This window comes from Malania oleifera, chromosome 9 (assembly GCF_029873635.1).
Source record: "Malania oleifera isolate guangnan ecotype guangnan chromosome 9, ASM2987363v1, whole genome shotgun sequence".
In the NCBI taxonomy this organism is placed as follows: Eukaryota; Viridiplantae; Streptophyta; class Magnoliopsida; order Santalales; family Ximeniaceae; genus Malania; species Malania oleifera.
Window position 1 is genome coordinate 23,850,427 of NC_080425.1, and position 15,340 is coordinate 23,865,766.

At 35.2% G+C, this 15,340-nt stretch overlaps 1 protein-coding gene across 1 annotated transcript; it reads right to left on the minus strand.

Annotated features, from left to right (window-relative positions):
• Positions 1-13,770: 13,770 nt before the first annotated feature.
• On the minus strand, positions 13,771-15,066 carry LOC131164719 (uncharacterized). Its single transcript, XM_058122139.1, has one exon. The coding sequence runs from the start codon at positions 14,850-14,852 to the stop codon at positions 13,905-13,907; it is 948 nt and encodes a 315-aa protein (XP_057978122.1). The 5' UTR covers positions 14,853-15,066; the 3' UTR covers positions 13,771-13,904.
• Between the last annotated feature and the right edge of the window lie 274 nt (positions 15,067-15,340).

The following is a 15,340-nucleotide window of genomic DNA, read 5'->3' on the forward strand; positions in this document are numbered from 1 at the left end:
CAATGACTTCTATGTGGTGCAGTCTAACCCATAGTTATGGGTTGCTAAGTGTAAAGAGGAGGCTAAGTACAGATGGAGATTAAATGCAATGTTTCGAAAGAAACACAATTTATTTGAAATCACTTAATATGGTAGTTCACACACGTGTTTGAATCAACTGCTATCCCAGGCCATAACCAAATTATATTGTCCCTAATTTGTGGGGAGATAGTGAATATGATTAGGGGAGATGTGTTTACATCAATCGCTACATTGAAAGAATTCATAGATCACTGCTTCAGTTATTTTATCTTGTATAAATAGGTGTGGTTTGGCAAACAGAAGGTCATTGCTCAAGTCTTTAGCGATTAAGAGAGTGAACCGTTTGTAGAGTCGCCTATTGTATAGAGTGAGTGTTTGGCCCATCAGCACCATATGTGATGGGGATCGGCAGCCACTTCCCCTTTCGTTTGCTGACATGTTGACACGTGGACGACCCCCAGATGTTTACAATGCTTGCTAACCATTGCCGAAAATTATGGAATTATCTTGAAGACCTTTCAGCATAAGAAGATCCAAGTGTTTGTGAGAGCTTAAGACCCATGTGGGCCCCACACCGACCCATTGTGCCCCACACGGCTCCACTAGGCCCTACATATGTTTGGGCCTCTCTTTTGGACTTTATTTATATTTTATGAGTTGTTTTTAAGTATTTAATTTATTTGAGAATTGTGAGATTTAATGAGTTTTAATTTGTGAACATTAAGTGAATTGTCTCCTATGCCTGTATGGGGACATTTGGGTCATTTATTGTTGAGTCTTTCTTTTCCCTATATGTATTGCTATTGTAAATGCTAAATGACAGTCAAGTATTGTTATTGAGTAAAATAAAGGTTTCTCCTTTGAAAGTTGAGAGATTTGTTCCAATTCCTGTGATAAAGTGGCGAGAGGCTACACCATTCTATTCGGAGATCAGTTGGTGCGAGACCAACATTCATCCATCGCATCTTTATCGTCTCTAATCCTCCCCGCCATCGCAAACGAATAACACCCACAACACTTTTGCATAAATCATAGAAGATTTGAAGGAATTTTTGGTTTGATTCACGTTCGTTGATCATTGGTAAGGTTTCCAACAATTCCACATGGTAATATTCATCCCAATCTATCCATAACTTGATTGAACATCTTTGTTTAAGATTCCATAAGCCCCATTACAAAAAACCCTAAAAATCTTGTATTGAATATCAAAACCGTTGTTGGTCAGGCGACTGACCCCTTCATGTTCATTCGACTGACCCTTTTACAGCTCTTGGTATCTCACCAAAGTCTTGGTCAGGCGACTGACTCCATTGGCCCAGTCGACTGACCCTTTTCTACTCTCGGTATTTCATCTGAAATCTCAGATAGGCGACTAACCCTACTATCCCAGTCGAATGAATCCACCTTGAACCTTAAATTTTCAACATTGTTTACACATAATTGCTTTTCATTTGTGGGAATATGATTGTGATAACTTATGCTTATTTTCTTGAATGAATGAATAACATCTTTATGGCATATCACTTGATTATTTTGTGAAAGATCTATTTGGGATTGGATTTGATTCAAACTATATACCCTTTCAAAATCCTTGGACATGTGTGATAAAGCATGATTTATTTTGTTTAATGTTTGATTCGTTAAATTCTGAATTCAAAGTGTTTATCATGTGTGTTGTTGGAGGGTGAAACCTGTAGGACTAGGTCATGTTATCCCGTCCTACATCATCTTGGTATCAGAGCCTAGGTTAGAGCTTAGGTTTAGAATAGGTTGAACCCTCAAAGTCTCTCCTTTAGCTGTGAATAGCTTTCCTTGAGTGTTGTGTTTTGATGGCAACTAGAGCTAGGAACCGTTACCAAGGTCATAGAACTGACCTAGATCGTGACACCCTTCTAAATGAGCTCCAAGCCCAAGTTCAAGCCTTAACCCAAGACTTAACTCATGCTCTTGCTAGGATAGAAAGGTTGGAAACCCACTTAGCTCTTGACCAACCTCCAAAAAACCCTGGACAGCCCCGTGATGTTGAACATGAACTTGCTTCTGACCGCTCTAGGGGAACAAACAATCCTCTAAGAGAAAGGACACCAGCCTTAGAGAGACCTCCCATTCCTCCTCCACCAAGACCCCAAGCTCCTAGAAGATTTCAGCGTCATAACCCTTATATTCCACATTGGAATGAAGATAATTATGATGAAGAGGAATTCCGACCCAAAAGACCATTTCGTAGGGACAATCATGACCTAGATTGGGATGTCACGAAGAGAGTGAAAATTGAAGCCCCTACTTACGATGTTGCGATGGATCCAAAGATTTTTCAAGATTGGTTAACTAAAATGGATTCATATTTTGACTAGTATAAGATGCATGACCCACACTAAGTGAGGTTTTCCAAAATGAGACTGAGCAGGCAAGCTAAGCTTCATTGGATAAATGTCGAAAGACAAGAAGCTCGCCTAGGTCATATTTTTGTACTTATATTTTCTATAGAGTACTATAAGATCATCTTTTTTAAACATATTTTAAAGTATAAATATTAATATTTTTTAATTAAGAAATTCATTAATAATTATTTCAATTATTTATAATTAAAAAATTAAATATTTTCTATTAAAAATAACATAAAATTATTTAAATTAATAATAATCTTGTTATTAATATATATATTATAACATATCATATTAAATTATGATAAAAATAATATTATTAATTAAATTAAAAATTTTAATTTATTTAATGTTAATTTAAATTAACAAATAGTTCTTGTTCAATCCAAAATTGAATCATAATAACTAATATATTTCAATATTCATGTTAAATTATGATACAAATAATATTATTAATTACATTTGAAATTTTAATTTATTTAATATTAATTTAAATTAACAAATAATTCTTGTTCAAACCAGAATTAAATTATAATAACTAATATGTATTTTTAAATATATTTTATATAAAAATATTAATATTTTTATAATTAAATTTTAAAATAAAATTATATTATTTTTCTAATTAAAATTTAAATATTTTTTATTAACTAAAATAATATAATATTATTTATTAATTAACAATGATCTTGTTATTAACGTATATCTATGACATATAATTATCACATTAATTTATGTTAAAATATCATTAATAACTAAATTAAAATTTTTAATTTATTTAATATTAATTTAAATTTATAGATGGTTCTTTTTATTCATTCTAGAATTTAATTATATTTATTAATAATTAATAGGTTATAATGCATAATAAAATAGTATATGATTAATTTTTAATTAAAAAATTAATTAGTAATATTTTAACTATTAATTTTAATTAATATTTAAATATTTTTATTAAGTAAAAAAATAAAATATTTATTTTTTGATTAATAATGACCTTGCTCTTCATATATATATATATATATATATATATATATATATATTTATATTTATTTATTTATAACATAATTATCATATTAATTTATGTTAAAATAATATTATTAATTATATTAGTTTTTTTTTAATTTTAATATTAATTTGATTTAATAGATGATTTTCTTCTTTATTCCAAAATTTAATTATGTTTTACTAATAATTAATATATTATAATGCATAATAAAATAATATATGATTATCTTCTAATTTATTTTTTAGATTATAAAATAGTCACTAAATTTTCTTATATTTACAAAATCAATTCTACCTATGAATAATATCACTTATAAGTGGTCAAAGTTTCTTAAAATTCAGTTTAATAGTTCTAAAAAAATACTTATTGAGTACTCATTGTAATACAAGTCAAAGGCCAACTTTTTTTTTTTTAAATACTTATTTTGAGTGATAAGTGCTATAAATACTTTTTGTTTAAGTAATCCTAGACGTGGGCTTAGTATTTGAGAAGGTCAAATTATAATTGAAAACTCTTGACCCTTGAACACCAAAGTTATAAGGTGAAACGTGCATTAAAGAAAGAGCAAAATCAGTATTTATAGATCGCCATAGCCAATTATAGCCCCAAAATTTAGTAAAAGGAAATTACATTTCCCTTATTTAACATCTGCTCTTCCCAGATGGGGCTAGGGAGTGTTCTGTTTGTGTAACAAAAAATCTACCCGGGCTAAATATAAGTCTGCATCCTCGAAGAACCACGTAAATCAGATCAGAGGATGACAACTTCACATGTTCTTACAGAAAAACTTCAAATCCTGCCTTCAACACCAAGACAACCCATGTCAACATATAGCAGGGTAGAATCGAAAGGCATTCGAGAAAACAGTGTGTGAGATTATGATAGAATGAATTTCAAATAAAGAAACAATAAACAAACAAATAATGGAAAAATAAATGATTTGTTGAAGGGCTACTGCTTTAGGATATAGAAATCAAACCTTGACATGTGCTCAACGAAGTCATTTATTAGAACAAGCCAAGCACCCATGCATATTATCGAAGTCATTCAGCAGCTATTCTATTGAGGGACAAAGGAATAAAAAGTCTCCTCTTATGAAGCAATATCTTCTATCTAGATAGAAGATATCATCAGGTAATCATTAATCATTGATCAAAACAATAATAATTATAAACATAAATTGTTCATAAAAATTGAGACACTGCTGAGTTGCATAAAAAGACAACAATTTCAAATAATATGCAAAAAGCTCAAAACTCAAAAGTAGACCCTGCTTTGAGCCTAAAGAAAATTATAAATTGAAAACGAAACCACTTGAGCTTGATGAAAACAACACATAAGAAAGGAAGCCCATGAAGAAATTGTCAAGTTGCAATTGCTCACATAAAAATCCAAGCAAATAGGCAAGTACTCGAGTGCTTGGCCACATCCTTCAAAGCATAACACACCTGCTCATAATTTTGTAGTTTAACAGTATGATATATTCTAGGCTGATTATCAAATGCATAAACTGAAAACAGATAAATTGTTTCGAAAATGTATATGTAACAAAAACTAAAGATAGACACCATGGATAGGGCAGCATAAAGAAATGATGTCCTCCGAAATCATTTGGCCACACTCTCTGCTTGAACATGCTTTCCACCATTGATATCTCCACTATTCACAACTTGTAAATCAGGATAATTGCGGTGGTTTAAAGAATGCAACCGAAGAGCCACAACTCCTTCCTTATGCTCTGTAGATGCATTTGTGCTTCCTTTTAATGTCTTCTGCCCCTGCTTCAAAAGCTTTTCATAGACAATTCTTCATGATTTTCTTTCCACTTCTCATTATTATACCACATCAGGAGGCATCATCCAAGTACAAGCTAAACTCGAGCATTAGGCACATTAATATTAATGCCCCTGAAAATTGTCAGTCATTGAAAAAACAATTTGAAACGACAATAAACCCAAAACAAAAATAACGGAAGCACTTTTACAGAGCTGTTTCTAATGAAGCACAAAGCTCTACTGCACAACCTCACACTTGACGAATTCAATGACTTCGGTAGTAACTACAGTGTTTGCATCAAACAATGAAGAACTGGGCCAAGGGATCTTCAGCTTTTGTCCTGGTTGTGAAGTTATGGAAGTTGTCAGTCCCCACATGATGCTTCAGAAAACTCACTACTGTCATGGCCTTCTCCATCCCCCTTTGTCACATAAATCAAACTAAACTGCAACTTTCTCTTTTTTAATTGCCGACTCCAAATCCAAGCCATCACCAGTCCCATTTTTAGCCAAGACACCAGTCTCATTTGCTAGCTCCAGATGAACATTAGCATCCCATCGTCCAATATAATGTTAGGTTCTCTCACAGGTTCAGGATGCAAATTATCACCATTGTCTGAAAAAAGCCCCATCTCCTCAACTCCAGCATCCGACATAGCAGGTTCATTGTTCAACAATGCCCAACTCAATACAGTTTCATTAGTCTCATATGCCAGCTCAGAATGAGCAGTAGTATCTCATTGATTACCATGTGAAAGACAATAGACTCAGAAGTTAACCATTAAATAGAAAAATAAAAACAGCACACATTCTTGTGCTTAAATAAATTACCCAATAAGTACAATGACATGGAAATTAAAGAGGGAAGGGAGAGCACGGCAGATGTCATAATTACAAACCTTAAGAGGATTGAAAACTATGGCATAAGGTTACAATCTACATTACTGCAATTTCATGTGAAACCCCACAAGCTTTTCACCATGCTTGTTCAGCATAATGAATTTTCTATTGCTGAATCACTGTAATATTATGAGTCTTATGACTCAACCATTAAACATCTTTAAAAACAGTTGTTCAGGGGACACAAAACCAAGTCAGAATTAACTGTAAACTTGCCTAAAACTAAATAATTATACACAAACTCCAAACTTTCTCCACACAGCAAATTTTTTGCCTATATTTTTATGCACAATTCTTCATTTTTAAATTCCACTGAATCACCAATAAAAAAATCAAATTCAAGAGAATGTTATAAATTACCATGCCACGTTGGTAGTCTTCTAATCATACCTCATCTTGGTCAATTTTTGTCCATTATTGCAAATAGTTATTACCATTCAACTTTTTCATTGTAATCAATGACAGTGTGGAGGGAAGTACAGTTTTGAATTCATAAATTCCATCATAAAGGCTTCATGGACAACGAGTGTGGAGGGCTTAACAACAGTGAGATTTTTAAGATTTTGTCTTTGGGATCAATGCTTTGCCATGTTAAAGAATATAGAAAAGAAAAACTAGAAGAATGTTTCTGGTACTTGGAGAATCTACAAAATAATTAGACCTCTCACACAATCTATAATATGCCTCAAATGCATAAAAAGGATGTTCGTACCTTCAAAAGCAACTATAAGTAGAGGTCATGAGTTTTTTGTTTCTACTTATTGCATTAATAATCGAAGAGACTTATTGCAATCCAATTACTTATTTAAGCAAAAGTTTCTACAAGAACTTGTTGCAGGTTGTAGAAATTGCTTACCCTCCCTCATTCTCATGCCCACTCAAAAAACATTTAGAATTTCACAGTGGTAAGTCACAAGCGAAGTAGAAGAATTGCTTTAAATCTCCCCCATCCTCATGCCTGTTCAAGGAACATTCAAAACTTCCCAGTGGTGCATGACAAGTTCACTAAAAAATTTTACATTGTTTAAAGAATTGAATTTAATAGCATACTGTTTTGCTCTTGTAGGGGAAAAACAGCATTTAAAAAGTGGTCTAAGCCTGAGAAATTGAAATAGAACCTCTGCATGGAAGCAAAAGAACTAAGGTTGTGTTTGGGAGCATGGACTACAGGCCTTGGATTTGGATTTTTGTGTGAATTTGAGCTAAACTCAGAACAATTTTATATTACATTTTATTGAAATCAACATAAACCTGTTAGAAGAGAATATGTTATTTTAATAATTAGGTTGTGTTAATGGGGGTATTTTTTTCCTTAAGACTTTATTGTTATTAATATTATATAAGCAGGCAGACCTAGAGCTGTATGTAGACTCCAGGAAACTGCTGCTCAGTTCTTTCCTCTCTTTTTCTCTTCTTCTTATTTCATCTCTCCTTCTCTTCTTCTCTCCTCCATCTCTAACTTTACAACATAGTATCAGAGCATTGATCTCCTTCAAATCTTTATCTGAATTGGTGTAGATACTCTGTTTTCGTTTTTTTTTTTTTATCCTTATCCTCCTCTAATCAGTATTCAAATCTAGTTTTCTGGTCGGTCTGAGAGTTGTTCAAGGACATCCTCCCTCTGGGTTAAGTTGTGCAGTATCCTTGGTGGGAAGCTAAGTGTTTTCATGGTGATTTGCTGATGTGAACTCAGTTATCCTCTGTTTCTAGTATGCTGCTGATGCTGTTCCTCTGTCACTCTGTTTGTGGTTGCTGATGATGCTGTTTTGATGATGTGTATTCATGATTGATTGCTTGCAATCTGGTACTGGTTGCTGGTTGATCTCAATTGGTGTTCAAATATTTATTTCCTGTTCTTCTCTGCATTCGTGTCCAGTTTCTGCCAGCTGTAATACCTGGAGCTGCTGCCAGGTTGTTTATTGAATGCCTGCAGTACTTTGCTGTGGTCTGCTCAGTTCTTGGTAGTTAAGTAATTCCTCCTAGGATATTTGTAAGCTCAGTTCTGTAGTCATAGACTCATAGCTGCCAATTGAAGTTCTGGATTTTGGAGAGTTTGAAGTGTTTGTAAGTTTTTTTTTTTTTTTTTCAAAGTCCTGAAAGTGCTGTTTGTATTAGCGTATGCTGCCTGACTATCCAAGCTCCTTCCCGTGACAAGTCAGCCATGGATACTATCATACTATCTCTAACTATAATTGGGGAAGTTTTGGACAACGGGGACGAGGGTTGGATTGTGGTCATGGCAGTGGTTGCATAACATGACAAGGAGTTTGTGGTGGCAATTCTTGCATTTGCACACATTGAGGCAAGGAAACATACCATTAATCACTGTTGAATTCTCCTTGGGAAACCATGTTGGGCCAATAAGTCTCTTGTGAAGGGCGATCCTAGTGTTTACACTTCAAATGCACCTAGCCACTCCATTAGGGAGTTGAATATATCATTCACCGTGTCCCGAGAGGAATTTAACAATCTTTTTTTGCATGGTTCAACGACTCCAAACTCAGTCTTGTACATAAAGTGCTACTGTAGTCCATTCAAGTACAGCTGGGCTTTTTGCCTCTTCATCCTCCTCACCTTAGGTCATAGATTCTGGTGCCTCCTCTCATATGGCAGATAGTCCTAATTTGTTTGTCCTCGAAGGCCACTGCTTTTTACACTCTAAGGTTACTCTTGCTAATGATTCAGTTACAAGTGTTTTTGACTCTAGCAATATTCTCTCAATTCCTTCTATTCCTCTTTCGCCTGTGTTATATGTGCTTAAATTTCCTTGAACCTGCAATCAGTTAGTCAATTAACTGAGTCACATAATTGTTCTGTGACCTTCTTTCCTTCTCATCGTGCTATAATCTCCGGATGTAGTGGAGGGCATGAGAAGGATGGCCTATACTATTTCGATGGTGATTATGGTGTGTCATACGGCTTTCTCAATTTCTACTCATAGTGTTGCTCTTGATTAGTGCCATGCTCGTTTGGTTCATCCATCCCTTCAAAAAAAAATTAAAAACAAGTTTTTCCTATGTTCAAATCTGTTTCTTGTTTTGAATGTTCCGCATGTCAGTTAGGAAAGCAGATTAGGACATCTTTTCCGCCTAGAGTCGAGTCTTGTAATAAATCATTGTTTTCTCTTTATTCATTCGGATATTTAGGGTCCATGTAGAGTCAAGAATTTGACTGGTCATCAATACTTTGTGCCCATTGTGGAAAATTTTTCACATATGACCTGGATCTATTTGTTAAAAGATAGGCCTGAATTTTCAAATGTATTGACTCAATTCTACAAGGAAATAAAAACTCAGTTTGGCATCAATATTCAAATTTTTTTTTATCTAATAATGCACTTGAATTAGTTCAAAATGAGTTTTAGTCTTTTTGCTTGGCCTAAGGGATTATTCATCAAACATCATGTATACATACAGCGAAAAAATTGACATTTAATTGACATAGCACATCTACTCCTTCATATGCATGGTCTTAAAACCTTTTGGACCGATGTTCTTCATACACCCTGTTTTCCGCTCAATAGGATGCCTTCAAGTGCTCTAGGGGGGCAAATTCCCATCTCCATCATGTACCCAGAAACATCCATATTCTCTGTTGTGCCTCATGTCTTTGGGTGCACATGTTTTAGTCATGTTCCTCATAGTCTCATACTGGTTAGGACAAGTTCTCTCCTTGTACTGTTAAATGTGTCTTTGTTGGGTACTTGAGAACTTAGAAAGGATATAGATGTTATGATCTCCACACTCGTAGGAAATACCTCAGTGCTGATGTGACCTTTCTTTAAGGGGACACTCTATTTTTTCAGTTTCGAGTCCTCCTTGGATGGACCTGTTTTGATTCCATTAATGATTTATATTCCCCCCTCTTGTGTCGATCCTCCCATTCCTACCCTTATCCCTATCGAGAAATCATCTGCTCCCCTTCCAAATCCATTAGATATTGATCCAAAGAAACAATTGAAGGTTTTATGAATAGGAGAAAGAAAGCACATACATCACTACCACCATGCAAGTGCCTCCTCTGCCCATCACTATTTTTACTTTTGGTTTTGGAGATCCATCCCAATGTGACTTGGATTTGCCCATTGCTTACTGGAAAGGTACTTGAACATATGCTCAGAAATTCGTAGTAGCTTATTGTGCCACTCGTTATGTTTTAGTTCTTCACCTTCATAGTAGTCAAAGGCGCAAGGCACACCGAGGCGCAGAGGGTAACTGGAGGCAAGGCAAACGCGAAGGCAAGCGCCTCACGATCAAAATTGTGTACAATGCCTATTTGGTGGGTAATTGATATAAAAACACATCAATAGTTATATTAGAATTTAAAATGTCAAAATATTCAATAGTAATTATTAGTGTTTTAAAAGGTGAAGGCGTAAGGTGAGGCGTAAGCCTCGAGGCATTGAGGTGTACGCTTTTGGACTGTATTTTTTAAAATAATTAATAAATAAAAAATTATATATATAGCATTAAAATGAGAAAAATGTTAGAATAATGGAGATATGTATTTCCAAACAAAATCTTTTTTTTGCCCCTTGAATCAGCTTCAGACATTTCAGCAGGTGCAGATTTAATTTAAACAATTAAAATATGAAACAAAAACCTGAGAGACAAATAAAAACTCAGACATGTCGGACAGAGACTTCGAAAGAGAGAGAGCAGATGCTGAGAGAGAGGCCAGATGTTGAGAGAGAGAGAGAGAGAGAGAGAGAGAGAGCAGAGGCTTCGTCGAGCTTCGTCCAGGCTTCAAAAGAGAGAGCAGAGGGTTCGCCGAGCTTCGTTGGCTTCGTCGAGCTTCATTCAGGCTTCGAAAGAGAGAGCAGAGGGTTTGCCGAGCTTCGTCGAGTCTTCGAAAGAGAGAGCAGAGGCTTCGTCGAGCTTCGTCCAGGCTTCGAAGAGAGAGCGAAGGCTTCGTCAGGCTCCGGCGACAGAGCAGAGGAGACGAAGCTTTGCGGGAGACCGAAAAGCGTACGCCTTTTTTATGAGGCGTAAAAAAGCGTGGTTTTTTGCTTAAAAACAACTCCCAAATACACATCATCCTATGCTAATTAATACTAAACACATATAATAAACAGCTAACTTAACTCCACAATTCATTAACCCAAATCTTTTTAATTATTCTCCAGCAAGGATCCTCCCAAGGTTTTGCTTCTTGTCCAGGAGATTTGCAGGAGGAGGTATACATAGAGCAACCTTTTGGGTATGTTGGTCAGGGGGAGGATGGTAAAGTATGTAGGTTGTGTAAGGCCATTTACGGTCTTAAATAGTCTCTTCGAGCCTGGTTTGACAAATTTAGTGTTGTAGTTTCTACATTTGGCTTTATCCAACGCTACTCTAACATTTAGTTTTTGTCCACAAAACAAAGGCGCGTGTGGTACTTCTAATAGTTTATGTTAATGATATTATCAACATTGGCAACAACCATAGTAGGATTGCAGATGTTAAGCAATGACTTCAAGAAAAATTTCAAATCAAGGACTTGGGTATTCTGTGTTACTTTGTTGGTATTGAGATTGTATACTGTAGGAAAGGGTTGAATCTATCTCAACGAAAATATACAATGGGCTTGCTAAGTGAGATTAGTTTGTTGGAAGCTAAACCAGTTGATACTCCTATGGATCCCAATGTGAAGTTGTCTAGGGCCGTTGGACCAGACTTTGAAGACAAACGTCCATATAGAAAGTTGGTTGGCAATTTCTACTTGACTATCACTAGACCGTACATATCTTTAGTAATGAGGGTGGTGAAACAATTTATGAAAAATCCTGAAAAACCACAATTTATGAAATTGTGAGATTAGGGATACTCTGATGCAGATTGGGCTAGATCTATTGATGATAGAATGTCTACTATGGGATATTGTACATTTATGGGAGGTAATCTCATTACTTGTCGTAGAAAGAAACATACTATTTTAACAAGATCTAGTGTTGAAGTCGAATATGGAGCTATGGCTCATACTTTGAGTGAGCTTATATGGCTGAAATCTCTTATGTCAAAGATAGGATTCTTGGCAGCAAAGCCAATAGATGTGTTTTGTGATAATCAAGCTGCCATTTATATTGCCATCAATCTACTTTTTCATGAGAGGACAAAGCACATAAAAGTTGACTACCATTTTATGAGGGATGCTATGTTGAAGGTAGTGAAAACTCCCTTTGTGGAATCTATGATCAATTAAGTGATGTTTTTATGAAGCCTTTATTTAAGCTCGCGTTGTCTAATGTTTGTTACCTATTAGGGTTAGGTGATATTTATACACCTCCAGCTAGTTCGAAGAGAATATGTTATTTTAATAATTAGATTGTGTTAATGGGGGTACTTTTGTCCTGGAGAATTTATTATTATTAATAGTATATAAAAGAACAAACTTGGAGCTGTACGTGGACTCGAAGAAACTGCCGCCCAGTTCTTTCCTCTCTCTTTCTCTTCTTCACCTTTTCTCTTCTCTCCTCCATCTCTAACTTTACAACATCCAAATCTAAGGTCCAAAAATCCAAGCTCCCAAACACATGATAAGCACCAAAAGTTCACCCCAAAAAAGTAACTACACCATAAAGTGGCAATAAACAGCATAACGAAGCATTGATAACAATGTTTACTTGGAGCTTATTTCTTGGTATTTCTCAATATTTACACTTTTCAAAAGAAAAAGGTATCAAACTGGTAATTGAACAATGTAAAAAATCGTAGATAACAAAAAGAAAGAAACAAAGTTGGGTGAGGGGAAAATAATGCATAGGAACTTCTTTTTTTTTTAGCCCATCCCCCATTCCTATCCTTTCTTTCCCCTTCCTAAGATTGAGATGGAACTTCTAATAGAATCCGAGGTCTCCAATATGGAAGTCTCAAACTACACATTGGAATGTCCTTTGGAAGATATAGAAATAGTGGTTACCGAACACTTCTTTGACTAATAGTCTTGCCCCATATTTGTTTGTAGTAGTCTCCTTACTTAAAAAATTCAGATTATGATATTATCATATTAATTAAGTCAAGAAAAGGAAATGAATTACACCAATGCAAAGCATTAATAACCTTTTCAGCTAATATATCATCGATTTGAATATTTTATAATTTTAAACTTAAAAGAAAACCAAACAATTTCCTAAAGAATTAGACAAGCACCCTACACTAGCAACCTAAAACACTCAAAAAGCTCCATGCTCATATATCCAAACAGAAGCAACTTGACATAATCTTAAAAACTGCATGGTAACCTTCCTATATAGTTCAAAACATCTGACATAGTATAATTATTGGCCATGGTTTACGCTTGCCTTATAACATTTTACTTTACATAAGCCTCTATGAGCCTCATCCAAACAGCATTGAACCGCATAGTTATCAATCTCAAATTTAAAAAAAAAAAAATGGAAAAGAAGGGTGAGTTCTTGATGCACTGCTGCGATGGTTTTAGTTAAAAGAAGATCAATTGCCAAGTAACTGAACAAAACAATGTTTGGTAAACAGGAATGGAATGGATTAAAAGTCACATTGAATGATATTTTATATGACGACACATGTAGAAATATAATTATAAATCCCATCCCCTTCCTATGTATGAATTTGTACAAGTGTACATAATAGTGACTGCATTAACTCGATCTAGCAAACCAAAAGGAATCAACAAAACCGGGACAAAAAAGCATTTCACAACATTCAATGATTTACAATTGTTGTGTGACAAATGCCTCAATGTTAAGATGGATTTTCAAGAACTATATCAGCAAGTATAGAGCTACATAGTTATTGTTCAATATTCATTCAATAATTCCTTCTATCTCCAAATTACTTACTTGGGTCAAGAAGACTTCTAAGAACTTACAACGGCACCAAGTCCATGTTCAAGAGAACTAATCAGCATATCACTATCAAGATCAAATTCCACAGTGGAATTGATGAAATCCAGATCAACTTCTTCGGATACATCCCCTTCATCAGACTTCACATAGTGTTGCAGCTTTTGCAAACACAACTTTAATTGATCTTCTAATAATTTGATTTTAGACTCGTATCCCATAACAATCTCACTCAAAAACTGAATGACTTCTTGATCGTGATGCTGTTTCTGCTCGGCCATGCGGCGAAATTGTTGCGCTTCCAGTTGTACAGAACTCTTCTCGTGTTGAAGGCGCAAAATCATGGTCATTGCCTCCTCAGCAGCAGATGCAGACGCCATCCTTTCCTCCTCAAGCTCCAAACAGGCGGCGTTTGCTCGTCGCCTTTCAGTCTCGATCATCTTGCGCAATGCCATGACATCATATCCTTCATATTCATCAACATCAGCATCTTCTTCTAAGACACTATCTGCTTTTAATTCACTGCTAATGCTCCCAGCTTCCTTGCTCTCCCCTAATTTATCCATGCTTACTAAATTCGAATCCTTCAAAGGTCTCAAAAAATTACGCTTGAAATGCAACAACAACAAATTAGGATCACAACGAATCCCCTTCCTCGCATCATCTGATTTCCGATTAAGCCCGCACAACAATCGAATCAAACCCTCGCAGTGAGACCCATGTCGCAGCATCTTCAGCCCAAACCCAAACACGAACAATAAACACAAAACATTGCAAGCTTGTCTCAAACATTCAAACGCCCCGAATCCAAACCCGAACCGATCACTCTTCCGACACATGAACTCCATCAACCAAGCGCTGTCCATGACAAGAAACTCTAGAAAAATCTGTAAAGATCTCAGGTACAAATCGAGAACAGAGAAAAAGATAATTAACGGAGAGAAATGATCCAGAATCCGCATGTGAGAGTAAAATGTCTAAAGATTTCTCCTTAATCGTTGCGGAAATCAACATCAAAATCAGAGAAAATTGTGAAAGAGGATGCGGAATGGGGGATGAATCGTTCAAAGCGTATCCTCTTTCCCCCGTATCGCCCGATATCGGGGAAAATGATTGATTTGATGATTTACCATAAAACAATGACTGATGAGAAGCGAACTGTGGGTAGTGTGGAGATATGGCGCGGAGATACTGCAGCGAGAGCGGTTATTGGATGATGAGAAATGGCATTGTAGTAATTTCATATAATAGCGCGTCCATTTATCCGTCGAGTGGAAGAAAATGACATTGAGGTCCATAACAATTCTGCGTGCGGAAAAAAAAAATAGTTAGAAGTTTCAATTATTTTTAAGTGACGTTAGGATAATTAAGTCTTTTAAGAATTAAAATTACCTAAAAATAATAAATGAATTTAAGTTTCCATAATGTACATTAATTATAAGAGAATAGA

Bases quoted from the DNA above. Each gene is read 5' to 3' on its own strand.
- LOC131164719 (XM_058122139.1), bottom strand. From the start codon at position 14,852: ATGCGGATTCTGGATCATTTCTCTCCGTTAATTATCTTTTTCTCTGTT.